The 26,584-nt window shown below is 39.9% G+C and overlaps 2 protein-coding genes across 2 annotated transcripts; both read right to left on the bottom strand.

Moving 5' to 3' along the window:
* Nucleotides 1–2,169: 2,169 nt before the first annotated feature.
* On the bottom strand, nucleotides 2,170–4,539 carry LOC121772518 (AAA-ATPase At5g17750-like). The gene is made up of 2 exons (XM_042169650.1): nucleotides 3,456–4,539; nucleotides 2,170–2,736 (listed from the first exon to the last, which is right to left on the bottom strand). Exons 1-2 carry the CDS (start codon nucleotides 4,494–4,496, stop codon nucleotides 2,293–2,295), a joined length of 1,485 nt encoding a protein of 494 aa, XP_042025584.1. The 5' UTR covers nucleotides 4,497–4,539; the 3' UTR covers nucleotides 2,170–2,292.
* A 10,303-nt stretch (nucleotides 4,540–14,842) lies between these two features.
* LOC121769777 (toMV resistance protein Tm-1(GCR237)-like) lies at nucleotides 14,843–17,766 on the bottom strand. Its single transcript, XM_042166535.1, has 5 exons — nucleotides 17,145–17,766; nucleotides 16,096–17,060; nucleotides 15,740–15,946; nucleotides 15,227–15,430; nucleotides 14,843–15,143 (listed from the first exon to the last, which is right to left on the bottom strand). The coding sequence occupies exons 2-5, from the start codon at nucleotides 16,126–16,128 to the stop codon at nucleotides 14,940–14,942; spliced, it is 648 nt and encodes a 215-aa protein (XP_042022469.1). The 5' UTR covers nucleotides 16,129–17,060; nucleotides 17,145–17,766; the 3' UTR covers nucleotides 14,843–14,939.
* Between the last annotated feature and the right edge of the window lie 8,818 nt (nucleotides 17,767–26,584).

Below are 26,584 nucleotides of genomic sequence, written 5' to 3'. Positions count from 1 at the left end.
ACGTGAGGGGGCGTGTTAAAATTCATAATTCTTATCCCACATCGACTTGGTAACGATCCTAGCTCACCTATATAAGTGTGGGTAACCCTCCCCCTTATGAGGTCTTTTAAGGGGTGAGTGGCTCATTTCTAATACTTCATATTCTAATAACTCATTATTGACAAACTCATATTTTCATCGTTAAATTGGTCTGTTGAAGTGCTAAATGTCGAGTTTATCACTCGAAATTGTCTTTGTCCAGCCAATTATTCTATCTTTTGGAGTTTTATGTGTTTGTTGAGTGTTCTAGAAAAATATGTGGAAAAGAAGGCAAAAATGGGACTGTTGGTGGCATGGAGGCAGAATGCCGTTGAATAGGAGCACCCGGCCGGGTGAATATGCAGTTCAATAATTCCACCCGGTCGGGTAGAGCGTTTCAGTCGTCAGAGTCCAGAAGGTGCCCGAAAAGTGACGCCCGACCGGGTGAGTTTCTAGTGCATTATTTCCACCCGGCCGGATACTGTGGATTGACGCGTCTGTTAGCAGAAAACGCGATTTTTGACATGGAAAAATGAGAAGAAAAGGCTAGGGTTGCAGGCTAACAAATGCATTCTAGATCCACCGCCTCCTACACTCGCACACACTCCCAAGAACACTTTGAAGAGAGATTTGAAGATTGAAGACTACAAATCGAGAGATTGAAGTTTCCATTCCATAGAATCGTTCCACATGAGTATCTATTTGCTTTATTATGTATTCGAATCAATCCTTTGTTTTGGTTTTCATGAAGAACATGAGTAGCTAAATTTATTGTGGAGTTTTGGTGAAGACTACAATGGATGTTTGTGATTAATTCAAGGACTTCTTTAGATTGCTTAGCTCCTGTGATTTCTTTGTTCACTCTTGTGCTTTTTCAATTCAATTGCTTAGCTACCAATTGAGTTTGTTTACCTTGATAGTAGTAATCGAGAGATACCTAAGTAGGGATGATAAAAGAGTGAACATCACATTGGTAATCTACACTCAAGAGAGGGGATCCTTTGTGAGGGTTTGGGTCTTTTGTTCCTTGGAGTTAATCTAAACATATTAGAAGGAGACTTCAATATTAAGGGTTAATCAACGGGGTGAGTACACTCGAGAGGGGGCTCAACCTAGACTAGCGACTTTCCTAGTAATCCTAGAGACATAAAATGGGTAATCGAAGTTGTTGAAATAATTGCATGACATTTCCATTGTAGTTGGATCCAAAGGTCTACTCTTCTCCTTGTGATACTTTTCCTTGTGTTTAATTCTCTTTTGCTACTTTTGTTTACTTTTACTTGTTATATGCTTTTAGTAGTGTTAGAACAAAACCAATTCATTTTCGATTGTCTAGATAGTTGTCAACGTTTGTTAGTGGTACTTGAGTTGATACAATCTTGTCTATGTGGGATACGATACTCTTGCTTGCTAATTGCTACACTAGCCTCGTACACTTGCGGGTATTTCTTGTATTAAAATAAGTTGAGTCAAGTATACTCACATTTTAATACTTCATAAAACTAATCTAAATAAAAATGAGACACATATTCTACTAATTCTTTCAGCTTACTTTCATTTATATTTTTCAAAACTCGTGTCGAGTAAAATATGGACTCCTAATGAGAATGGAAGGAATAGCATTGACTAATAGTAAAAGTTAAGCCTATGGATTATGAGCGTTTAGTGTTTTGGCATCAAAAGTTAATTTAGTACTTACCTGAATAATACTCTCTTAGTCTCAACTAAAATGACACATTTTTATTTTTTAACTTTGTCACAAACAAATAAAACATTTCTATTTTTGGAAACAATAATATTCCTATTTTTGTAGTATAATTGTTTCTTTCTAATTATTACATCTAACCACTTTTCTGTCTCCAATTAAAATATTTAACTTTTTTTTCTTTATTTGATATTTATGCCTAATTTTTTCTTCTAATTAAATACATTAACCTGCTACTCCTAAACTTAATGAAATTTGACATTTTATTCGAGACAAAGTGAGTTGTAAGTTTGGATAATTGTGGCACATGGGCTGTGAGTACCATAAAGAACCAAGATGTGTGAAGGTATTTCGCAATTATTTGCTTCTTTTTGGGTAGCTCGATGAAGACCTGTTCAATGGAATACTTATTTTCTATGACTTCAATTTAAATGCGAGCTCAGACATAAATTAAAATTCAATTCTTGAAAAGGAAAGAACAAAAGCAACAAGTGATCAAACCTAAGCTAAGCTAGCAATATCAAACCATTTTTACCATACCAAATTAGTAGTTTCTCAATGTGTCACATTTAAAAGTCGCAATCGTGGGCCGTAACTTGATCTTTAGCCTCACCAACCTCCACATCTTTTTCACTAATAATTTTGGTGACATCTTCTTCTTCATTGGTCTTGCTTTTTAGAAAAATTAGCACCTCATTAAGGGATAAATCGACGTCATCAAATTTCATGAGCTCTTCGGCGACTTCAGCGGGCGTGATGTTCTTCATCTTGATTAGACTTTCGATCTCGGGGAGAAGGGGGTGGTGGCCTTGGATGCCGAGATATGTGGAGGCCAAGAGGCGGAACCCATCGGGCGTGAGATAGGACATGTGTATGTGCATGTCCATGCGCCCCGGCCGGAGCAATGCGGGGTCTAGCTTGCCCTTGTTGTTTGTAGTGAATACGATGATTCTCTCGTCGCCGCAGCTCGACCACAGCCCGTCGATGAAGTTCAACAGCCCTGAGAGTGTGAACTAAAACAAAATCTTCATGTTATTAACATTTCTAGTGTAGTCATGTTACCATGTACAATGTGGACCCTAGCATAACAAAAAAAGGATTTTGAAATCAATCTTCAATGCATTTTCTCATATTGAAAGCGAAATGTTGATATTGGAACTTGGTTTCACTCTCATTTTTTAATTATATTACTAAAAATAAAAATTCCTTTTATCTCCACTATCTACTTTGTTCTATTTTTATTACTCCTAATTAATTCACTCCATCTAAAACATAAAATAAAATTACATAAAATCCATTCAGGAATAAGTCATCTTCTTTGGCACGGATGAAGTAAGTAATCATCATACATTCATACTCCTTCCTCTCAACTAAGATGACATACTTATTACTCCGAGATTTTAGGGCTTGTTGGTTAATACAGTTAACTAAAAAGAGAAAGAGAGAAAGATTGGTTGCAAATATTGGGTGGAGAGAGAAAAAGAATCGAACGGAGAAAAAAATGCTACTAGTGTATTAAATGTAAATGAAGAGAAAAAATTACCAAAAATAAAAAATGTCATTCTGATTAGGATAAAAAAAAAGAGAAATGTGGTCTCAACTGAGACGAAGCAAGAAACAATAATAAGTGAGTGAAAAGTAGACCAATTTCCCAATAATGTTGAAAAAAAGTGAGTTCAACAAGTTTTAAAAAAAATACTAAAAAACAGAGCAAGCATGTAAAAAAAAGAACCTGAGTCTCACGCGGGCGGTGGGGATGGGCATTCCCGCCTTCAAGGGGCGTGGCTGCAGCGGAGGAGCCTTTCCGGTCGGGAAGGTCGACGGTGCAATCAATATCCTCAATGACAAGAATGGACCTGTTAGCAGTCCTGAGCAGCAGCTTCCTCAAATCCGAATCCCGCCTCACATTCGTCAGCTCCAAGTCGTAGATATCAAACTTGAGATAATTCGCCATCGCCGCAATCAAGCTCGACTTCCCCGTCCCGGGGGGGCCGTACAGCAGGTACCCCCTCTTCCACGCCCTCCCCACCCGCCTGTAGAACTCCTTCCTCCTCACAAACCGATCCAAATCCTCCGTGATCCTTCTCTTCAGCTCCGCCTCCATCGCCAGCGTCTCGAACGTCGAGGGATGCTCCAGGTTGACGGAGTCCCAGACGGACGAGGAGCTGTAGGAGGGGGCCCCGGCGAGCGTGTGGAGCCTCACGATTTTTTTCTGTTCCTTGATGATTTTGGCGCGGTGGAGGATGGAGGGGATGTAGGAGTCGAGGACGGTGTCTCTGAACTCTTTGTTGAAGGTGAGTTCGAAGTAGCGCTTCTCGGATTCGAGGAGGGGGTGGGGGGAGTCGAGGTTGGGCTTGTTGTGTTTCTTGCTTTGGTCTTCGGTGACGAAGCGCCAGAGGAGGGGGACGCCGAGGTGGGAGTCGGGGATGGAGTGGGAGGAGGCGAAGCTGAGGGAGAGGGAGGGGTCGTTGGGGCGTTTGGAGAGCTTGAGGCGGGGGAGGTCGGGGGGGAGGTGGGAGCAGAGGTACGTCTCGGCGGCGGAGAAGAGCTCGTTGGGGGAGAGGCCGTCGCGCTCCTCGATGAGGAGGGAGGCGGGGGAGGGGCGGCGGGGGAAGAGGCGGCGGAGGAGGGAGAGGAGGAAGCGCTGGGCGGGGAGGGGGAGGAGCTGGTTCAGCATGGTGTGGAGGAGCATGATGGAGGCGGAGATGGAGGCGTACATCGAGAAGAGGGTCGAGGCGGGGGGCATCATGTGAGACATCATCGACACTGCCATTTTGCGGAATACAACTACAATCACACACACACAGACGAACCCACTACTTATACCCCTCTCTTCATTCATTGTTAATAGACTTTTTTTTAAGTCTCTTAGAGCATCTATCCGTCCATGTTTTTTGGCAAGAGTATGAATGTAGGCCCAGACCCATTTTTATTAATTTTTTACTTCATACTCTTTCTCAAGAGCACAACAGTCACATCCATATTTTTTCGTAATAGCATGCTCAAGGGTCACACCATACTATTATTTAATTTAAATACTTCAATTACTAAATACATTTCCACAATATTAATGCATTAATAATACCCGAAATACTATTACAAATCACTAAAAAATAAAATCTAGTACATAATTAAACTCCTAAAAAATAAAAATTACATAATTAAATCCTAAAAAATACATCCGTGGAAATTTAAAGAAGACTAGCCCGATGGTGGTATCCCCAATATTTGTCGGAGAGCTCGTATCATTGTAAAATGTGAATCAAGTTGCTCGGGAGCCATCCAAGACGTATCGGCCATATTAGCTTGAGCCAAAAGGGCCCACAACGTGTTGTTGGGGGGTGGAGGCGGCACAAAGGGAGCGGGAGCTGGCACGGCAGCTGGGGTCGCGGCGCGATGGCGGTTGGTCGTCGCCTGTTTCCTTCCTGGCAGCCGGTGTTGAGAACCGCTCGAGCCTGCGTCGGGGCTACCCAAGTGAGCTCCGGAAAGCTGGCTAGCCACTTCATCCTCGCCGGCGTCAGATAGGGAAACCGACCTCGACCGTTTGCAAGTGGAGCTGGAGGAGGATCCAACGCCTCCCTTATACTTCAGATGATGACGCACCTCGTACCAAGCGTTGAGATGCTTGAATGGTTTGTAGTGCATTGACTGGTAGGTCTTCAAGGTGGTCGTGATCACGTCGACCTCGCTCGTGTCGCTTCCTGCCGACGCTTGTTCCTGGAGGTAATACCCTTGGAACATTTAGATTTCTTCGTTGGCTCTTCTGATGACATTGCGCACCATGCTCTCATTGCGCTCGATGGTTCCGTTCGGTCGGTTGGCATTGTACCGGAGTGTGACGCGGGACCAAAACTTGTCCACGGTTTGGTTCATGCCTACCTCCGCATCTTCGGAGATTCTCAAATAGGCTTTGAATAAGCTCTACATCTCCCTCGGAGTGTACGGGGTGCGGACGTTGGGGTCACTGGTACTGCCACAAGTACGAACACGGGTGCTACGAGGAGGAGGAGTGTCGGAACCGCCCTCCGGAATTTTGAACAACGATGGCGCCGAGCCACTCCCTCCCGAGCCTTGTTCGGGTGCCCACCCGTATTGGCCATCGGGGGCATCTTGCTTGTCCACCGGGTAAGGCAGGTAGCCGCCCGGAATTTGAGAACCTTGGGTTTGAAGAGGGGGCGAGAATTCCGTATCCGGACTAGGGAATGGTGTTGGGCCGAACCATTCGTGGTTCCATCCGTGGGAGTCGGGGGTGATCGCCGGAGCCGAACATTTTTTGCAAGAGTGAAAGTGTGAGAATTGATGAGAGAATTTAGATGAGAATTTGTGTAGTGTGGTGGAAAAATTTTTGTGTGGAAATGAGAGTATTTATAGATGAAAATGTGAATTTTGGGGTACAAAAATGAAAAATAAATTAAAAGTGGAGAAAAAATGGGTATATTTATTGAGAAGTGGGAAAATATTTTTTTTTATTTAAAATCGATTTTTTAATTTTTTTTTGAATTAAAAAAATGAAAATAACCAACTTCATTGTCGTTGGCCAATGAAACAACGCCACGTCGCCCTGCTCTTGGCACGGCGGTGCTCGATGCTAAGAGCAGGGTCGTGCCGACGGCAAGAGCACAGCGGCAAGCAGCTGCATGCCACGCCGTCGGCACGGTAGCCCGCCTTAGCAACGAGCACCGTTGCAGTTGCTCTTACGTTATTCATTAAAACTTGTGTTAATTCAATACTCTCTATTTTAATAGGATGGGGGGAGTATTATTTTTATTCTTCTAATTTTATTTAATAATGAAATAGAAACAATAGTTATTCTCTGAATTAGACAACCTGCAAAATTCAATCAGAGCTTAATTTCATCTAATATTCTCTCGGTCCATGAAAAGTATGAGTTATTTCCTTATTAATCCGTACTTGAAAAGTATGAACATTTTAATTTTAAAATATGTAAACAACACATTATCTTTGCACATCAATTTATTTACAATTTATGTCATTACGCTACACTATTAATGGAATAGTGGGGTAGAGTATACATTAACTTAATTTAGTACTTATATACGAAAACTCTTGGTTTATCTAATGTTTTCCTTTTTTCAGGAAAGAAGGGAATAATAAAGTAATTAGAGCGACCAATTGGTTGATCTCCCAGTTCAGGAATAGAACGGAAAATAATTTCAGCTAATTGGCACAAGTTTATTTTACAAACAGCATATGGCTTCCACAAAAATTGCCCCTGAAAAGTTTTTCAGTTTTAGCAATGATTAATTCGCATTCTCACACAATAAATTCATAATGTTTACTTTATTATAATACCAATTGACATATACTCCATACATTATACCCCGCACATAGAAAGTAGTAATCTTTCCGCCCCACTTTAATAATTCCCATTTATCTTTTTTTATTGTCTCATTTTAAGAGTTTCAGTTCAAATATTCCATAAATGGTGATAAGCCTCACATTTCATCAATCTTTTTCCACTCATTTGATTATAAAACTAATACCCCCGTCCTATAACATATGTGTACTTTCCCCACAAAAAATATGTGTATTCTATTTTTGGAAAGTTATATCAATTTAAAAATATTGGTCTCACTATCCACTAACACTATTTAACTACCATTCTCTTCATCTCTCTTACTTTACCATACCATTCTCTTCCTCTCTCTTACTTTACCAATTTTTTTTAATTCCTGTGTCATATTCTTGCCATATTTTTATGGGACATGGGGAATATATAAAAGTAGGACTCACGTTCCACTATTTTTTCCATTAATTTTCCTTTACATTCTTAAAACTCGTGTCAAACTCAAATAGACTCCTAAAGTGGAACAAACGGAATATTTTTTATGAAAATGTCGTCATACAAAACTATAAAATTATAAATTCATTAACATTCACATAAGAGCATCCATAATAGCAGGCGTCCGACCGGCGAGCGGGACGTTCGTCCGAGACGTCCAATATTGGGGCAGACGAGCGTGCGAAGGAAGAGCCAAACGGACGACCTCTTGTCTGTCGGATAAGGCGCTCGTCCGTCGGCTCGTCCGCTATTATGGGTGCTCGACGGATGTCCCAACGGACGAGAGCATTTTTCGTTTGTTTTTTTAATTTCAACTCTATACATCCGGCTCGCTGCACCCCGTTCGACTAGCGGCAAACTATAAAGATTCAAGGCATACTAAACTTTGTTTAAATTGTTGTTTTTTTGTTGCATTGTATTATTGTAATTTTTTTATTTAATAAAATTATTATTGCACTTTCTCCGCCGTATTCGTGTCGAAATTTTAAGTCCGTAATTGCGTATTTGTGAATTTGTGAATTTTTATTATTGTGTTTGTCCACCGGGATGTCCTAGTGCTTGTCCAATATTGTGCAGTGGGATGTCCTAGTGATGTGGCAGTGAGATGAGAAGTCCTAGTGATGTGGCAGAAGGTGTTTTTAAGAAGTCCTAGTGCTAGTCCGTGGGGAAGTCCTTTCTATTGTGGATGCTCTAAATTACCTTTACTTATTTGGAAAAAAATAATTTAATTCGACAAAGTTATACCACTAGAATTTAAAATTTTTGAAATATTCTTGGACTACCAACGGTGATTAATGGATAAGTGTCATTAGAGATTAAAAATTATACATCATAATAACATTAGATTTTCTTCATCTTAAAACTGAATTTACGACATTATAACGCTAAATGCATTATATGCAAATTATTTGAATATGGTTAAAACTCGCGAGAAAAAAAAAACGTTATCACTTCTCATAACTGATTGTTGTAAAAATCGACAAATTAAAGCGACCGCTTAATATAAAAATTAATTAAATTTGGTTATCACATAACATTAATCATAGTTATTGATATCATGATAATAACATTGATATTTGATCCTGATTATACCTTATATCTAATTTTTTTAATTACAGTCGATTTAAGACATCAAATTATAGAAGTGGATATGATGATGTGCCAAATGATAAAAGAGTTGAAGTCCTTGTGCGCGTGCACAGTGAGACCAAATATAATTACTATTTATAGTATGTAATCATTTACTTATAATAAGGTTAATTGGTGGAGTAGTAAAGTTTATTAAATTATAATATTCGTGCTCATGGTGAAAAAGTGCTCACACCAGTTATAATTGTAATAATTGCATGCGTGCTTTCAATTTGAAATTAAGGAAGACAACTACAAATTGTAATTTTCCTTGCTTTTATATGAGAGTATTAAATTATACTTTAATAGTAGAAAAATGTAGTAAGAAACAATTTCAGCATGCTGGAATAGCATTATTTCTTATGCTTCTTTTGATAAATGGTTGTGCATGATGGTGAGAGGATTGGAGAATAAAATCAAGTGACTTAATAATTGTGTAAATTAAAGTAAATTTGAAATCAAGTGACTTAATAATTGTGTAAATTAAAGTAAATTTGGAAGTCTCATGTTGATATACCCAAACAACATCACACACACAAATAACTAAAATTATTAAATTTGCTTTACAACGTCAGGCAGCAACAAAAATCGACATGGAACAAATTTCACACACGTTTCGAGTTGAGATTGGCGGCATGAATTAAGTTGTACTATGTCCTAAATCCTAATATTATAATATGGGGTCACTATAATTATAATATCAAAAAATTAATTATCCGATTCCAACCAAAGCAAAATATTGCTATGCAAGTTTCTGAGAATTGGCTTTCAGATTTTCAAATCTTCTAAATTTTTTGATTTTTTGGAATTTCAGATTTCTTAGTAGGATCAATTTTCTTATTAAATTCTCAAATTTTCGGATTCATAGTTTTGGATAATTTGTTAGGTTTGGATTCAATTTTAATCAAAATTCGTAGTACTATAGTATATGAGTCGATTAATATTAGTCCTAATCAAAATTCAAAAGTGGGCAATTCTGAAAAGTAGCAAAGGAAGAGAGCAAAAAGTGAATTTGTCCTCTTTCATTATTTTAACAAATTTGTACGTGGAAATACAGCCAGCAATTTCCCTCTTTTCTTCTATCCCATGTGATGTTATATTTCTATTACATTACACCCAATGGTACAATGTAAACTTAATTTTCGGATAAGAAAGAGAAAAATTGACTTTAGACATCTAGGTGTGCTGGTTGATTCTGGGCCGTTGGATGCTGGTGATCTGCAATGTGGGGGTGACACCTGTCCTAACCTAGTATTGAGTTTCTAATAAGGGAGAGCAGTGAGGTGGTCCAAAACTAGCATTGGAGTGTAGCATAGATTTGTAAAAGGAGAATCTTCAATCAGTGATTTTGTAGCAAATTTTTTCTATAATTTTGATTTACTATAAAGAGGAAGAGGTACAGTCCCATGAATTCTTTGGCAGATTGGATTGATTAGCCAATGGGGATCTTTTGTAAGAAAAATACCCTATTTGTGTAATAGAATCTGTGGAGTTTCACATGGGGGAGTCTCACATCACCCAAGATAGATAAAGGGGGCTCTATCATAGGTGTCAATTTAATATTGCCTCTCTTTTTGGCAAACTAATCACATTCCACTATGGTTTGATGTGTTCCAAGAGGCAGAAGAGTATCCACTATAGCGGACAAGCCTAGTAGCTCCACACTCTTTTTTTTTCATAGCCCCATTTTATTTGTTCGTGCCCATAAAATAAGTTATCTGCAGCTATAAGGTGGACACTTCCAATAGCCCCAAATTTTATATCTACTTTTCATTTAATTTTATTTTTATTTATTTTAAATCAATTATAATAAAAAATTATCAGAATGTAAATAATTAGAAAACGAGGTAATTGAGACCGAATATTCATTGTATTATGAAACCGAGAAAATTTTACAACGAACATTTAAAAACAATACAAATAAAAACTGCACATCTAGGGTCTCCCTCAAGACTTCGTGGGGGCCATGGGCTGCAGTATAGGGGCGGGATGCGGGATGCGCGATCCAGACGCGGCCGACGATAGGCGGGAGTAACTTCCAGCCACTCTAGCGCTTCGGATAGAGGCCTGTTGTCCCGAAGGGCGTGGGCGCCTAGAGTGTGTAGTAGAGGGCTCTTCGGTTTGCTCGTCGTTGAGGTCGATTGATTGCGAGCCGCTGCCGCTGCTGTAGTCCCCGACTATGTTGTGTCTAGTACGCTTCGCCCCAGGAGCTCCAGTCCGCTCTTGCGCACAGATGGCCTTGAATTTCGGACAGTGCTCGAGAACAAGATACTCCTCCCACATTGTGAACTTCGGCCAGTTTTCCGTGTTGAATAGGCTCATAGACAGTGCCTTCACGTCGGCTTCGCTTCGGCCACTCTCAGCATTGAGCAGGTTGTTATCGTATATGCCTGCGAACTGCTTGGTGGCCGCCAAAATCCTAGACCACTTTTTGCGGAGCTGTTCCCCGTCACGCGGTTTGGCGCCTTGAGGTTTGAACTCGTTGTATGCCAACATGACGCGCTTCCAAAAGATCCCCTCGGTCTGATCGGTTCCCATTATGGGGTCCGATGTGACGGCATCCTACGCCTGCGCCAAAGCAACGGACTCTGCTTTGGTGTAGAGCGTGACCCATTTACCGCCGGCTTCCGGCGCCGCTGCCCTTGCCGCCACCGCCGGTGCTGCCCGAGCCGCCGCCACCGCCTTCCCCGCTGCCGGCGCCGCTGCCACCGCGGCTGCCGCCTCTTCCGCCGCCCCCGCCACCACTGCTTCCACCCGCTCTCGTTGGAACAGGGGTATCCATGCGCGCTGCCAGCGTATCCTGTATGCCCGGACTGAGCAGACCCATCATCGTCTCCAGTGCATCTCGATCTGCATCTGTGAAAGGAGGTTGGCTGGATTGGAAAGGGGTCTCCGGACGCGAATGGTTAAGCGCGTCGAGGTTGGGTCTGTAATCTTCAAACGCCGAGCGACTCAAATTCCTCTGAAAAGGTTGGGGCGTGGGAGAAGACTTCCACGGCTGAGATGGAGGAGGGGTTGGACTCGATCCCCACGGCTGGGACGGATTGCCGCTATATCCCGACGACTGGGAAGGATAGCCGACATATCCCGATTCGTCAGTGTCGGGTGATTCGTCGTCTCCACCGTGCATTTTTAGAGAGTGAAAGTGTAGAGATTGAATGAATGGAGAGTGTGTGAAAAGGGGGTAAAATGGGTGGTGGAGGGGTGGTATTTATAATAGAATTTTTGAAAAAAAAATTTACCGGGCGGCCGGTGCACTATAGGCGCGGCGATCAGGCACCGGCGCGTCCTCGCACAACTCTCGGCGGAGGCCCTTCCGCCCCGGAAATGCCTTCCGCCTCAGGGCGGACGTCCTCGCCACTATAGATCGGCGGGGCGGCGGAGGGAATTGGGCGCCGCCGCCCTATAGGGCGCTGCCGCCCCTATAGTGGATACTCTTGTTATTGCAGGATTAGGACAAGTTAACAACAATTTGATGGTGGAGGTATTTAATGGTATCCAAGTGTACCGGATCGACTTGTCTGGATTTGTGCAAGTTAAACAAATTTTGTTGTCTCATCTTCCGACTTCAAGCCATGTAGAGGAGAAGCCGGAATTTTGATTTTAAGGAGCTTAAATATCGTTGTCGCTAGAACAACTGCAATATGAGTAAACAATAAAAAATGATGCGAGAGATATGAATAATGAGAGATTGATCAATAGAAACTAGAGAGGTGTTAGTATCAAATGAATCCATATATTTATATTTATATTTATATTTATATTTATATTTATATTTTTTGTTTGCAAGTATCATTATTTAGTGATACTAACAAAATTTTATGATAGAACTAAGGAAACAATAAAAATAAACATGTGGAGAATGAATACAAAACAATACAATTGAATAATTATTTTGTGAAGATATTTTTTAATGATCTTAAATTAATATTTTTTATGTATATATTAATGGTAAAATTGTAAAAGCAACAAAAATAAATAAGAAGAGAATAAATACAGAAACGGTGATATATAATTTTGGATTGCAATGATTATTAATTAATGATATGAAATTACTCCCTATATTCAAACAAATGGGAAACAACAAACATGATAAATGGGAAATACTAACAAAAAGTAATAAAATAGGACTTCTATTGGGGATCGGAGGGAGTACTTGTTAATCTAATCTAAAAATAGCTCCAATTTGAATATCATTATGATTTTTGTATGAATATACAATAATATAAACGTAGGCAAATGTATACTCCCTCCGTTTCTTTAGAAGTTACACCATTTCTCTTTATCTCTTTTTAAATTTTTATTAGGTTTTTTTTATTGAAAATATATTCTCTGTCCCTTTTGTTTTTATCGACATTGTCACTTATCTTCTAACTAATTTTCTCTAATTAGTTATCTTTCTTGTGCAAATATCTTCGTCAATATTACAATTTCTTTCGGCAACCAACATAAAAAAGAACTCGCAAATATTGTTAATGCTGTTTTGATCCTTCCAACATTAAACTCCTACTAGCTTCGCCTAATATAGCCAACTATCCTAATCCAATTCACCTTGCATAGATCTATAAATTCTATGATTTGTATGTTATCACCATAAATATTTCTTGCATGTGGTATATGAGTGATTGTATAAAAGGATAATACTAGTAGTATATCTCACAATGCAAAAAGATTTTTTAGAAAAAAATTAAAGGATAGGTGATTAAAGGAGTTGGATCATGGCCGATGATTGATCAATCGAAATTATTAATCGAATCTATTCCATCAACATAAGAAACCAAATTGCAAAGGCTCCACTTGGTTCAATCATCCGTTTGGTCGTATTAAACTTCAAAAAAATTGCAAATAAAATTTTTCTTTCACATATTTGCTTTATGCTACTCACACATATTGATATTGCACATTGTTGAGAGGAATAACCTAATTCTAAGGCGCAGCAGATAAACAAACCTCCCAAATTGCGAGAATATGATAGGAGCACAATATAATACTCCCTAATGTGGACGAATGAATAATATGATAATGAGAAGCGATAATAAATAATGCTATCAACAAGAATATTTTACGTGGAAAACTCTCTTTACTGTGAAGAGATAAAAACCACGAGACCCACCGATCTACCACACATCTGCGCGGAACAATATGCTGAAACTCATATAGTCAAACTCCAAACTTTCCTTAAATCATTATCTGAGACTAATTCCAATAATTTACTGCAGACGAAACGACTTTAATACACTTTTTTCATGAACATTATATGTTCTGGATGAAGCAAATGTTTTTGCAGACAAACCTAAAGTGGTTCGTGGCTTTTTCTGCAATTGTACTACTATTAAAAGAAAATAAACTCTTCAATAAACTCATAGTATTAAAATGTTGTAAAGAAAAGGCATGAAATACCCTCTCCCCAAACCCCCAAAAAACAAAAATTAATAATACTTCTATACTAACTAGGACAATATCCGAAGTTAAAGTACAACCTGCACAATAACATGGAGATGATGACCGTGAACAGTGCACAAAAGACAATATACTTGGTTTCTGCTGTAGACAGTGGAGTACTCATTACTACAAATTATAACAAACTCCTTCCCTCCATTTTAAATGGGTTATTTTTTTATTTGTTACGAGATTTTATATGTATTGTTATTTTATTAGAGAGAAAATAAAGTAAGATATATAGTGATATTTCTATTTTATTAAATCTATCATTTGGAGTAATACAGGATTCCCAAAAACATTCCAAATAATTTAGACTCAATTTAATTAGTAAAATCAAGCTTGACCCAAGTCCAATCTCCATGGACCTCTAATCTCCTACTCTGGCCCATAAAAACTCTATACTCCTTTCATCCTAAAAAAATATAGTAATATTTGAAACAACACATAATTAATGCATAATTGGTATAGTAAGAGTGATGAGAAAAAGGATATAGTTATTAGATGTGGGATTCAGATTATTATTATTGTTTAAAGTTGGGCCACAGTGGTATAAGTTGTATATAAATTGATGTATATAGGTAATGAGTTTGGTAGAACTTTTCATAAATGGAAATGAGATATTTTTATAGGATGAACGAAAAAAGAAAGTTTCTTTATTTTTACGGGTGGAGTATTAAGGAAACTACACATGAGACAAAGGACATTATTCCTCATAAATTTCGTGAGGTGGACGAAATTTTCAGCTCCTCCTAAAGGTGAAGTTCTGTCCTGTTTTTAGCCTAATTCTTTTAAATTTTGATAACCTTTGTCCACCTAAAGAATAATCCTAGTTTGGGAAACAGATTAGATTAGATTAGAAGATATGTGGTTGAATATAAAGAAATTGATGTAAAGATGTAGCAAGCAACTGACAATATTCCAATAACTACTTTTTCTTTCAATCTTTGTCTTACTAATATCCTTAATATTTGTAGAGATCTCCAAGAACGAGTCCACTAGAGCATTTGCAAACTCAGGGTAATTAATATGTTGTGGCAAAAGCTTAATCTGTCAACAAACAGTATTAGCCTTACATATTGCAGTAAATGCAAAATCTTGATCATCATATGAAGACATGGCAAGTGTAGAACCTGACGACATTCGCTTGTTTGAATTATTAGCCTCTGCATTTCCTCTATAAGTGTACCGGTAGCAACAGGATCATGCCCAGGTGCATCCAATGCCGATACTCCCATCTTTGGCAGGCAAACTTTAGATGACAACTTATTCAACTTTTCTGCAATAAATGCAGCTACTTTCTTATTTTCGTCCACTGTCGTTCGCATCAATGTAACCTGGGAAGAAAGATACACAGTCATGAATAGTATACAGCTTAGGCAAATTGGACAGTGAGCACCAAAATATATTATTGTTACTCATCAATGTCCACTGTTCTACAACTTCTTTGACTAAACAACTCTGCTATTAGAGGCAGCAGCAGCTAAGGAAGCTATATTATTTTCACATGCATGACCCCAAAACTATCATAGGATGGGGCTTTGGAAACTAAGGGTCAGAGGCTTTTAGTTTAATTAGATTGTAAAATTTGTGACTATGGAGATTATAGAGAGAAAAAGACAAACCGGGTGAGGGAAAACCATCACCTGTTCATTGTGTTCATACAACTTTCTTTGCTGAAACTTAGAAGGTACTGTGTCTTGGGATCCAAAATTCACCATATCCAATGCTCCAACACTGAGAACTAAAGGTATTTTCTTCTCTATGATGGCATCAAAGCGGGAGGGATCACATGCCATGACACCTCCGACAATGTAATCTGCCACCTCAGTTGTTGTAATATCCAAAACCCCCTATGTGACAGGAAGAAGCAAATAATAGAGAATTAAAAAGTTAGATAGCCAATAGTTACAACAGTAAATAGTTTCTGTTATGGTAAGAGTTTATTTAGATATACGTATTCGAGATACAAATATGGAAACACTGAAGGAGGTAAAAATACCTGTATAAATCCTCCTCTAACTAGATCCTCCATAGCTCTCCCTCCAACCCCAGTAGCATGAAAGACTAAGGTCTCATACCCTTCTCGAGCCAACCTGTCTTTGTGTAATACACCCACTTTTTCTACCCTTTTTATTTATTCTTGTAGTGACATCGTTTGTGCACCCGGAAAATTTTTGCCTTTGTTTCGTTAGTTGATAGAAGGACATATCATTTTGGGCCTATAACAATTATTCTTTTTCTACCCCTAATTTATTTAATTTTCCAAGCCCAATTCATTTTATTTGAAACTACATTTTGAAGCCCAATTGGAGATGAAAACTGCCACATATTACTCTCAATAACCAGACAAAAAAAGGGAACCAAATCAGTTTTACTTTCAACGTGAGACCATCTACATACCTTCGGTCTTCTTCACGTTTCATCAGATTCAATCAATTCAAAAAAAAAACAGAGAGTTAGAAATTAGAGAAAGAGAGATGACAGGCGCTGTGTTTTGAGAGAGTTTGGATGGAGGGAGAAGAGATGACGACGGAGTGATCCACGGGCTCGGCGACGGCGGATAACAGCAGGTGAATACGGAGCCGACGGCTGTCAGGTTCGGCAACAACTGCCGCGACTCACGGCAGCGCTGCGATGCGAGAGAACAGAGAGGGAGCTTGGTCTCAACACAAGCTACACACACTCAAGTCAATGAATTCCAAATCTGAGAGAGAGAGAGATCCGAGAAGTTTTCAAGTATCAATTGAGAAAGCGACGGTGAATAGCGGCGGCGCCGATTGCCGCTGAGGTAGGAGGGAGAAGGCGAACGACGACGAGCCGGCGGGGAGAGCAGCAGCAGCAGCCGCGGTTGCTCATGACGGACAGCAGCAATAATGACGGAAGCGGCCGGAGCAGAGGTGGCGAAGGGAAGAGCTGGCCAAGAACAGAGGAGAGTTGGCGATGACGGCGTGACATCGAGCGGGCCTGAGCAGCAAGACAACGGTGGAGCTGCGAAGTGAGGAAGGGGGACGGCGATGTACGGAGGTAGAAGGAGAGAAAGAGAATTACCGAGGAGGCGGTGTGGTGAGCTCGTCGCTGTGAACGCGGTGGCTGTGGCAGAAATTGAGACCGGAAAGATGGAGAGAATACGAAAGCATCGGCGACGGCGCTGCAATACGGAGCGTGGGGCAGCGGCGACGGGGAGACCAGGCTGAACGGAGGCGGCGCAAAACGCCGAGAGGGAGATAAAGAAGAAAAAAAGTTAGCGTTGAATTGAGGAGAGGAAACTGATTTGGGTGCTTACTGTGAGAAAGAGAATGCGTTGTGAATTTGGGTATTTTCCTGATTTGGATTTGAGAAAGAGAGGTTAGGGTATGCAAATTTGGGACCCTCTGATTTTACGCAAGAAAGAGGAGAGAAAAGAGAAGGATTGGGGTGTTCTGGCGTGTGAGAAGAAATTGAAGATAGAAGGGGGATTTTGGAGAAGAAAGAATTTTGTAGTGTTAGCTCTATTCACTTTTTTTTGTTGGTTGTTGGACTATTAAGTTTTGATCTAAGCAATATGAATAAATAGTAGTTTGGGCCGGAGTTATGTTTAAAGAGGTTGAGTTAATGATTGAATTACGAGACTTGGCGGCTTGTTTATTTGAGTTGGAGTGGAATTAGAATACGAGAATGATGAGAGCTCGGACGGAGTCAATAGAAGGATGAATACGACATGTGCTAAAGTCATCAAAAATTTAGAATTTCCTAAAAGGGATCGAAGGGTTAGATTTATACATGCATACACTGTTGAAATTAAATTATATTCTTAAAGTCTAATTTTTGCATATTATGTACTTTTAAAAAGGTTGATTTTTGCATGCTATTTGAGATCGGAATGGAAAGATGAGTTGCGGATTTTAAGTGAACGAGGTGGACTTTCTTTTTAAATAAGGATTATGTCCTAAGTATATTTATTTTTGCGAAATATGCTTGTCATGCCATATTTTTGTGTTGCTATGGGACCTATCTGAAGTGGCTTTTGCCATGTATGGTTAATCGAATTCGGATCTGACTAGGGAGTGAATCCTTACTCAGGCTAGTGTACACCCCGTAGATCGTGCGCTATCTCTTTGAGTTGGCCGGTCTAGTGGCTTGGAATGTGGTCACATTCCTTGTCATATATGTTCAGATATGGTATGGTGATGTTGATGATGTTGAGGTTGATGGTGATGATGATGTTGGTAAATGTTTTAGTGACTCGAGCCCTTTCAAAGTTAAAACCCCGAGGTCACTCGTTAATGGCATGATAAATATTTTTATTGAAAATATTTTCGGCATGAGTCCACTAAGTGCATCAAGTACTCAACCTGCATGTGTTTTTCCTATGTGCAGGTTGAGCGGTGACGAGTGCGGTGGGTGTTGAGCATGAAAGTGAAGAAGATACTAAATAAAATTTTCTGAATATATTATGTCTTCATACATAATAGTATTCTACCCTCGAATGCTTCCGCTAAATATTGTTTCTTTTGAGTTCGTGTATTGTTGAGATATTTCATTTGGAGTTGTTGATTGTTGAAATAGTACTCTGATTTGATTTGAGCTATTCTAACTCATTTTGAGTTATGGTCGAGTTGTGTTGATTTCCCCATTTCTTCCTCGCGTCTTATTCTTAGAAAATGCGGGCGTGACAGGGCGTGGAATTGTAACCCCAAACATAGTTAAACCAACCGTACCCTTAAGAGAAGCAGTAGCAGCAGATGCTTTGGAATCAGCATTCCAGTAAATGCAGAAGCAGCGACTCTACTCACATTATTAATGCCACAAATGTCAACCACCGACGGAAACAACACCAAAGCTGATGTTCCCACATAAGGTTCAGTCTGTCCACTAGCCACAGTTGACACAATCAGCTTTGGGATTCCAAGAGGAAATTAACGACGTCCCCCCACTCCACTCCACTTAGAGGTCTCCAAACCGAACCGAACCGGACGAACCGGCCCGGAACAGTCATCGGCGGTTTCGAACCAGAACCGGAACCATCGGCGGCGGTTCGAACCGGGACCGGAACCGCCGGTTCCGACGGACCGGTTCAGGTTTGCGAATTTTGAAGAACCGTAACCGGCGGTTTCGAACCGGCGGTTCCCGACAACTCCTGACACCTTTTCAGGCCTACTTCCTAGCCTTTTCAGAAACCGCTCCCGCGGCCGCCAGTTTGGGCAGAAACCGTTGACGGAAACCGCCGGTTCCGCCGTGGTTTTTAAAAATTTGAAATTTGAAATTGACGAAAAACCGGCGGTTCCGGCGGTTCGGCCGTTATTTTCAAAAATTAATTTTTTTTAATCACAATTTTCCCCTATAAATACCCCACATCCTCTTCATTTCTACTCACCCCATTCTTGTGTTAATAAAAATTTCTCTCTCAATCTCAATTTCTCTATTCTCCATCCTCATTCTCTCAAGTTGTTTACGTTATTTGCGCTCATAATTTACTCACGTTGTTCACGTTATCATCTTCACACAATCACACTACTCTCTATTCTCCACTTTCAATTCCATAAATATTTATATCATGTCTTCATCTCGTCGTGGTGGTGATCGGGGCAAGGGAATTGCCCAAGATCAAAGTGATACTCGTCGTCGACGTGCCCCTTCTAGAGCACAAGTTGCGGAGGAGGTGGGAAGGCTAGCCGCTCTTCGAGCTCAAGTAAGTTATAATATGTTTTAATTTTTTGTTAATTCATTTTTATTAAATTCATAATTTCATTTTTCAACATCTATGTGTCTATGTGTTTTTATTTTTGTGTTAGTATTTTTACTTAGTTGTATAACTTTCGTAGGAGGAAGAAGATCGAAATGCGGCCTTGTTACTTGCCCTAGCTGACGACGACCAACAAGGGGGGCATTCACATTCGGCTTCGCGTTTCGAGTACGATGTGACTCTATCGTCGGACGAAGGCGATGATGGATCGCATCAATTTCCCCCTTCTAGCACCGGCCAAGTTGGCGACAATGATGAGGAGGAGGCCGATGCTCCTCCTCCCGCAGGACGACAAAAGAAAAAGATGCCTCCCAAGTTGAAATCCGAGATTTTCACCAAATATTTCAAGAAGGTCCCGGTGGTAATTTCAAATCCTAATGATCCGACCACTACCGTTGAGACAAGTGAGTTCAAAGCATATTGCAACTATTGCGATAAAGTCTATCCATATGTTATTGGTGAGGGATATGGTACTCTCCATCGCCATTTGAAGGCAAAACACCCCGTGGAATATGGGCATTCTAAGTTCCAAAGCCAAATAAACTTCCCCGCCGGCTCATCGTCTCAAATAGGTACGCCGCTATTTAAATATGATCCGAAAAATGTTACCGATGCTATGGTAAGATGGGCGGCAATGAAACATTTCCGTTCAATTTTTTTAATGACAAAAAATATGAAGTTACTATGCAAACCGCTTTTAATGTTGCTACAAAGAGAATTTCCCCCTCTACTGCTCAAAGATCTAACAACCGTCAGTTTTTTGCTCCGATGTGTGGACGGATTCTTTCCAACGAAATTCTTACATGGGAATTTCATGCCATTTTATAGACAATAGTTGGTCTTTAAATAAACGTTTAATTGGTTTTAGACAATTTCCTTCCCCACACACCGCACAAGCAATTGCATCTTTAATTATTCAAGTTTTGAATGAGTATGAGTTATGAAACAAGATATTTTCGGTTGGTTTTGATAACGCAACCGCTAACACCGCAAGTATATCTGATTTAATTGCGGCTTACTCCCCGGCGATAAGTGGTAAGTATTTTCACCAACGATGTATTTGTCATATTTTAAACTTATGTGTACAAGATGCTTTGTCTTTATGGCAAAGACATATTCAACCTATTACTACAGCTGTATCCTTGATCCACTGGAAGCCTCAAATTGGCAAGGCGTGGAAGAAGTATTGCCACACGAAGAAAATAAGGTACACAACTTTTACTTTAGACGTGTCTACTAAATGGAACTCTACATATGATATGTTGCATTCTACATTGGAGCATATAGAATATTTAGTCGATTTTTATAGAACTTACCCTGTTGATGATTTATATCTAACATCTTCTTGTTGGGATCAATGCATGAGCTTGTTTAAGTTATTCAAAGGTTTTCGAAATGCCACTATTGAGTTATCGGGTGTGTATTATTGCACATCAGTTCGTGTTTTAGAACATTGCATGATCATATCACTTGGTTTTAAAACTGCAATGAAATATTCCACAAACAATCTTGAGTTCGACTTGCGGGCTCTCTTTCACGATTACGAAGCCAAGTACAACCGTACCCACCAAGTGAGACCTAGACCCCCCGTCAAACACATAACTTTGGCTTCTTCCAAGTTGATGACCCCGACGCCCAATCCCAATTGGCGGACCTATACGGCTTCAGCAGCGGAGGAAGGACGGCAAATTCGACAAGTGAGTTAAACTTATATTTTGACTCACACTTTTCATTCAATGAGGAAGAAGGAGGTCCCGTTCCCCAACAAATCGACGTCCTAGATTGGTGGGGATCACACGAGAAAGATTTTCCCATCCTTGCATCAATGGCCAAGGAGATCTTTTCGGTTCCGGCTTCCACTGTCGCCGTCGAGTCCGCCTTTAGTGTTGGAGGCAACGTCTTGGACGACAGAAGAAGTAGACTCACCGGGTAAAACATGGAAGCCACCATGTTACTTGATGATTGGTGCTTCGCCGAAATTAGAGACCAAGAACCGGATTGTAACAATCAAGTAGTACAACCCGACCAAGACTACTTCCCCGACGAAGAAGAGTAGGCGCGCCGCCAATTCCTACGATCAAGCCAAATAGGTAAGAATGGTAAGAGAACTACATTGACTTTGATTCCAAAATGCAATTGAGCATTGAGGATACGTAGGCATTTCAACTTAAATTTTAAATTTAAGTTGAGCTCAAGTCCTTTTCCTTTATTTTTTCCCCCTTTGTTTCGAATATGTAATTTGTAAATTGTAATCAAGACTTTAAGTCTTTTGTAATTTATAATTTTTAAGTTGTAATTTGTAAATTTTAAGTTGTAATTTGTAGTTTTAAAGTTGTAATTTGTAAATTTTTAGTTGTAATTTGTAATTTTAAAGTTGTAATTTGTATCAATAAAATTGCATTTGTACATCGCTTTATTCTAATTTTATTTATACAAATATATTTACATTTTTTACTTGAATTACAAATTCACAATGTATAAAAAAAATTGAACCGCCAAACCGGACGAACCGGCCCGGAACCGGATATGCAACGGCGGTTCCGGCGGTTCATGGTTCAGGAACCGGAACCGCCGAACCTTGGCCGGGCCGGTTCAGGTTCACTTATTTTTTGAACCGGAACCGGCGGTTCCGAACCGTGGTGACGTCTAACTCCACTCCACTTCCTCCAACCCCAATAACTCCAGCAAGAACTCGATCCGCATGAGCCCTGACTTGCAGAGGAAAGCCTGAATAGCTTTGCCTCTATCATCAGGAACCTGCTGATTACCAAGCATCCCTGCTTCAGCACAGCACGAGAGGATGTCCCTTTTCCACACAAAATCTAAATCATCACAACTCTCAATAACTTTTTGGAAAAGTAACAAAAATGGTAATAAATGAGTCGAAATTAAAACCTTTGAGGAAGAATTAGCCGAAAACAGGTTGAGATTGTCTCGAATTTGACTGCGCGAGGAATCGAATCTCATCAAGCTTCGTGTCAGCTGTGCCAATGCAGAATACTTGCATAATGTTGTTGTTCTTCATATCTTCCATTGTTGAAACCTCAAACGAAATCTGTGAATGTGAAGGGGTTGTTGGTAGTTGAGCTGAGTGTGTATATTTCATACAGTGATTCTGAGTTGCTGGAGCCAAATTAATTATATTTATAAATTTATAAATATCATTAGTTAAGTTTACAAATTCAATCTAGTGTTAATTTTTGGAGTTTAATTGATTTGACAATAATTCAATCAGTTTTTGATTAAATAATTTTTTATTTATATTAACTCTATAAATCTATACTAATGTTGTTTATAGTAAATTATTTCGAACTTAAAACTATCACTTGAATAGCTAAATGTGAGCTCAATTTAACTTATATGGACTCTCAGTTGGACTATTATATTCTTTCCGTTCTATCGTAAGAGCATCCACAACCGTGCTCTTGCCAGCGGCATGGTTGTGGGCCCGACCCCACTTTTTCTGCATGCTCTCTGGCAAGAGCACAACACCCACAGCTGTGCTCTTCCGCAAGGACGAGCACAATTAATTTAAAATTCAATTAAACAATAACATTTCCATAATAATAAAATTCATTAAAAAAACCTAAATAAAATTACAAATGACAAATAAAATAAAAACGACATAAATAAAAGCCTAAAAATTAAAAATTACATAATTAAAATACTAAAAATTAAAAAAGCCACTACTCGTTGCCGAATTTCATCCACATGTGGTTGATTAGGTCTTCTTGTAACTGAATGTGGGTTCGGGTATCGCGCATTGTGTGCCTTGTCTCGATCCTCTGTCCAACCGTCGTATGCTCACCTCGGCGTGAGGGAGACCTCGCTGTTGAGCTTCCGGCTTCATCCTCGTCGTAGAAGCTAGCCGCCCTCGGCCCTTCGTCGGCTATAATCATGTTGTGTAAGATAATACACGTGAACATGATGTCGGCGATATTATTCACGTACCACAGCCGAGCCGGGGCCTTCACAATGTTGAATCGGGCTTGAAGGACCCCGAAGGCTCTTTCGACGTCTTTCCGCGCGGACTCTTGACGCTGCGCATAAAGAACCCGTCTCGGGTCGTGCGGGTTGTGGAGCGTCTTCACGAACGTCGACCACCTTGGGTAATCTGCCGGAAACCGCGGCTGGTCGGAAAAGTAGTCGGCAACGAGCCTTTCGTGGGCTCCCTCCCGGTCACGATGGATGTAGCGGCGATTTGATCTAGTTCGTTGAGGAGGAGGAGCGGGGGTATTCGCCGCGACATATGCTTCGTAAGCGGCACGATGTTGTTCGTAGTATTCTTGTTCTTCGCGCTCCGCTTCTGCCATAATATGGGTGAAATCCATTTGAGGTTTTGAGTGAGGGATGAATGTGTTGATAGTTTGTATGAGAATTATGAATGAGAGATGAATGAGAGATGATTTGATGTGATAAATGGATGATGAATGTGTGTATTTATAGATGATTTTGGGGAAAAAATCAAAAAATCAAAAAATTCAGAAAAACGGGCAAAAAAACGGCCATATTTTTGGGATTTGGAAAATAATTTTTTTTTATTTTTTATCATTATTTAAAATTAATTAACGAATTTAAAAAAAAATTATTCAAAGGCAACAGCTATGCCGTTGCCCAATCGTGTGCCGCCACGTCGACTGCTCGCTGGCACGGCGCTGCTCGATGGCGCGAGCGCAGCGGCGGCGAGCCTCGTCCTTGCCGCTGGCACGGACGGCGGCCTTCTTCCCGACCACCGTTGCAGATGCTCTAACACTTTTTTGCAATAAGTGATAAGGTTCATTTTTGCTCTATAAAGTATGAAAAACATTTGATTTTCGTTACGAGATTTTATATAGTGTTTTTTATGAGTTAATGGAGATAGAATAAAGTAAAAGAGATGAAAAAGTAGAGATAATATTGTTTGTACAGTAGTTAGAAATAAGAACAGAAATTGATAGCTAATTTCTACTTTTGTTTCTTAATTTCCTCTTACGTGCATAAAGGTACAATCCTCACTTTTAAACGAAATTTCCCCCTAAGAGCATCCACTACGCTGTCCCCCCACCATCCCTTAAACTACTATTTGAGGACCCCATCTGTACTTTATTCCTCCATCCCTTAACTAAGGGACGGAACCTGCAACGCTCCGTCCCTTATTCCGTCCCTTAAATTACTATTCATTCAATCTCATTTTTTATTTTTTTTCCAACACAATTCAATTAAAACAAACACACTTCATTAATATTAAAATAACATTACAACATAAAATAAAAATACAACTTAAAATTTTTAAAAAAACATAATTAAAATCTTAAAAAAATAAAAATTACATAATTTAAAATATAATTTTATATGGACATCCTTGAATATTTTATGTTTCACTTTCGATGTGGGACAAAATCATTTTTGGATGTCTTTATAAAAGAGAAGCAACCAAGAATGACTTTGTCCCATATCGAAAGTGAAACATAAAACATTCAAGATTGTCTCTATAAAAGAGAAGCAACCAAGAATGACTTTGTCCCACATCGAAAGTGGAACATAAAACATTCAAAGTTTTCTCTATAAAAGAAAAGCAACCAAGAATGACTTTGTCCCACATCGAAAGTGAACATAAAACATTCAAGGTTGTCTCTATAAAAGAGAAGAAACCAAGAATGACATTGTCCCACATCGAAAGTGGAACATAAAACATTCAAGGTTGTCTCTATAAAAGAGAAGCAACCAAGAATGACTTTGTCTCACATCGAAAGTGAAACATAAAACATTCGAGGTTGTCTCTATAAAAGAGAAGAAACCAAGAATGACATTGTCCCACGTCGAAAGTGGAACATAAAACATTCAAGGTTGTCTCTATAAAAGAGAAGCAACCATGAATGATTTTGTCCCACATCGAAAGTGGAACATAAAACATTCAAGGTTGTCTCTATAAAAGAGAAGCAACCAAGAATGAGTTTCATAAATTCGCAAGCCCATCAAATATATGTGGGCTATTACGAATTTCTTGTATTTATTTATTTGTAAAAATTGTTTTTAAATATAAAAACAATTTTTAAAAATAAAAAATATTTTTTTTAAAATTCGATTTTTTTTAAAAAAATTGATTTATTGCGTCAGCGTGACGACGCTCACTCGCGGGCCGGCAAGTGGGCGCCACGCACGACGCCGGGTCGCACCACGTCGCCTAGGCGCGTGGCTAGACGGCTTGTCGCTTGTCTCGGCGACACGGGACGCGGGACGGGACGGATCGCGGGACGCCGGCGCGACGCTCAGTGGATGCTCTAAGAATATACTTAGGCCACCCGCAATGGGCGGACGATGGCACGCCCGATGGCGCGCATCGTCCGCGCCATTCATCGTCCGCCCCCACTGTGGGTGTGTGGCATAGGCCGCGGACGATAGTCGCGGCCTATGCTTCGGGCGCGACTTAAACCGCGGACGATGGTCATCGTCCGCGCCATCGTCCGCTCCATTGTGGACGTCGCGTACGATGGTCGCGGACGATGGCACGCGGTTTCGTTTTTTTATATAAATCTCGTTTCTCATTCAGTTGTGCATACGAACATATCTACTATCTCTCAACATATTCTCTCTCAACATGATTGAAGACGTGTGGGCTCGTAACCGCCGTCGCTGAGTTTGCGTTTTTTATTATTTTGCATTGTAATGTATTAATTTTTATTAAATGAATGAAGTTTTTAAAATTCGTATTTTAAATGTATTTTAGTTTTTTTTTTAATTCATATGTATTTTGTAAATATTACAAAATTGATGATGTGGCGCGCCA

This window comes from Salvia splendens, chromosome 16 (assembly GCF_004379255.2).
Source record: "Salvia splendens isolate huo1 chromosome 16, SspV2, whole genome shotgun sequence".
Taxonomy (NCBI): domain Eukaryota; kingdom Viridiplantae; phylum Streptophyta; class Magnoliopsida; order Lamiales; family Lamiaceae; genus Salvia; species Salvia splendens.
Note: the sequence above shows the minus strand (reverse complement) of the source record. Positions and strands in the feature narration are given on the sequence as shown.

Excerpts from the sequence above, each read along its gene's own strand:
- LOC121772518 (XM_042169650.1), bottom strand. The coding sequence starts at position 4,496 with ATGGCAGTGTCGATGATGTCTCACATGATGCCCCCCGCCTCGACCCTC. Across the intron at positions 2,737-3,455 it reads ACCGCCCGCGTGAGACTCAG|TTCACACTCTCAGGGCTGTT; the intron begins GTTCTTTTTTTT and ends ATTTTGTTTTAG.
- LOC121769777 (XM_042166535.1), bottom strand. The coding sequence starts at position 16,128 with ATGGAGGATCTAGTTAGAGGAGGATTTATACAG. Across the intron at positions 15,431-15,739 it reads TGTATGAACACAATGAACAG|GTTACATTGATGCGAACGAC; the intron begins GTGATGGTTTTC and ends CTTTCTTCCCAG. Across the intron at positions 15,144-15,226 it reads AAACAAGCGAATGTCGTCAG|ATTAAGCTTTTGCCACAACA; the intron begins GTTCTACACTTG and ends GTTTGTTGACAG.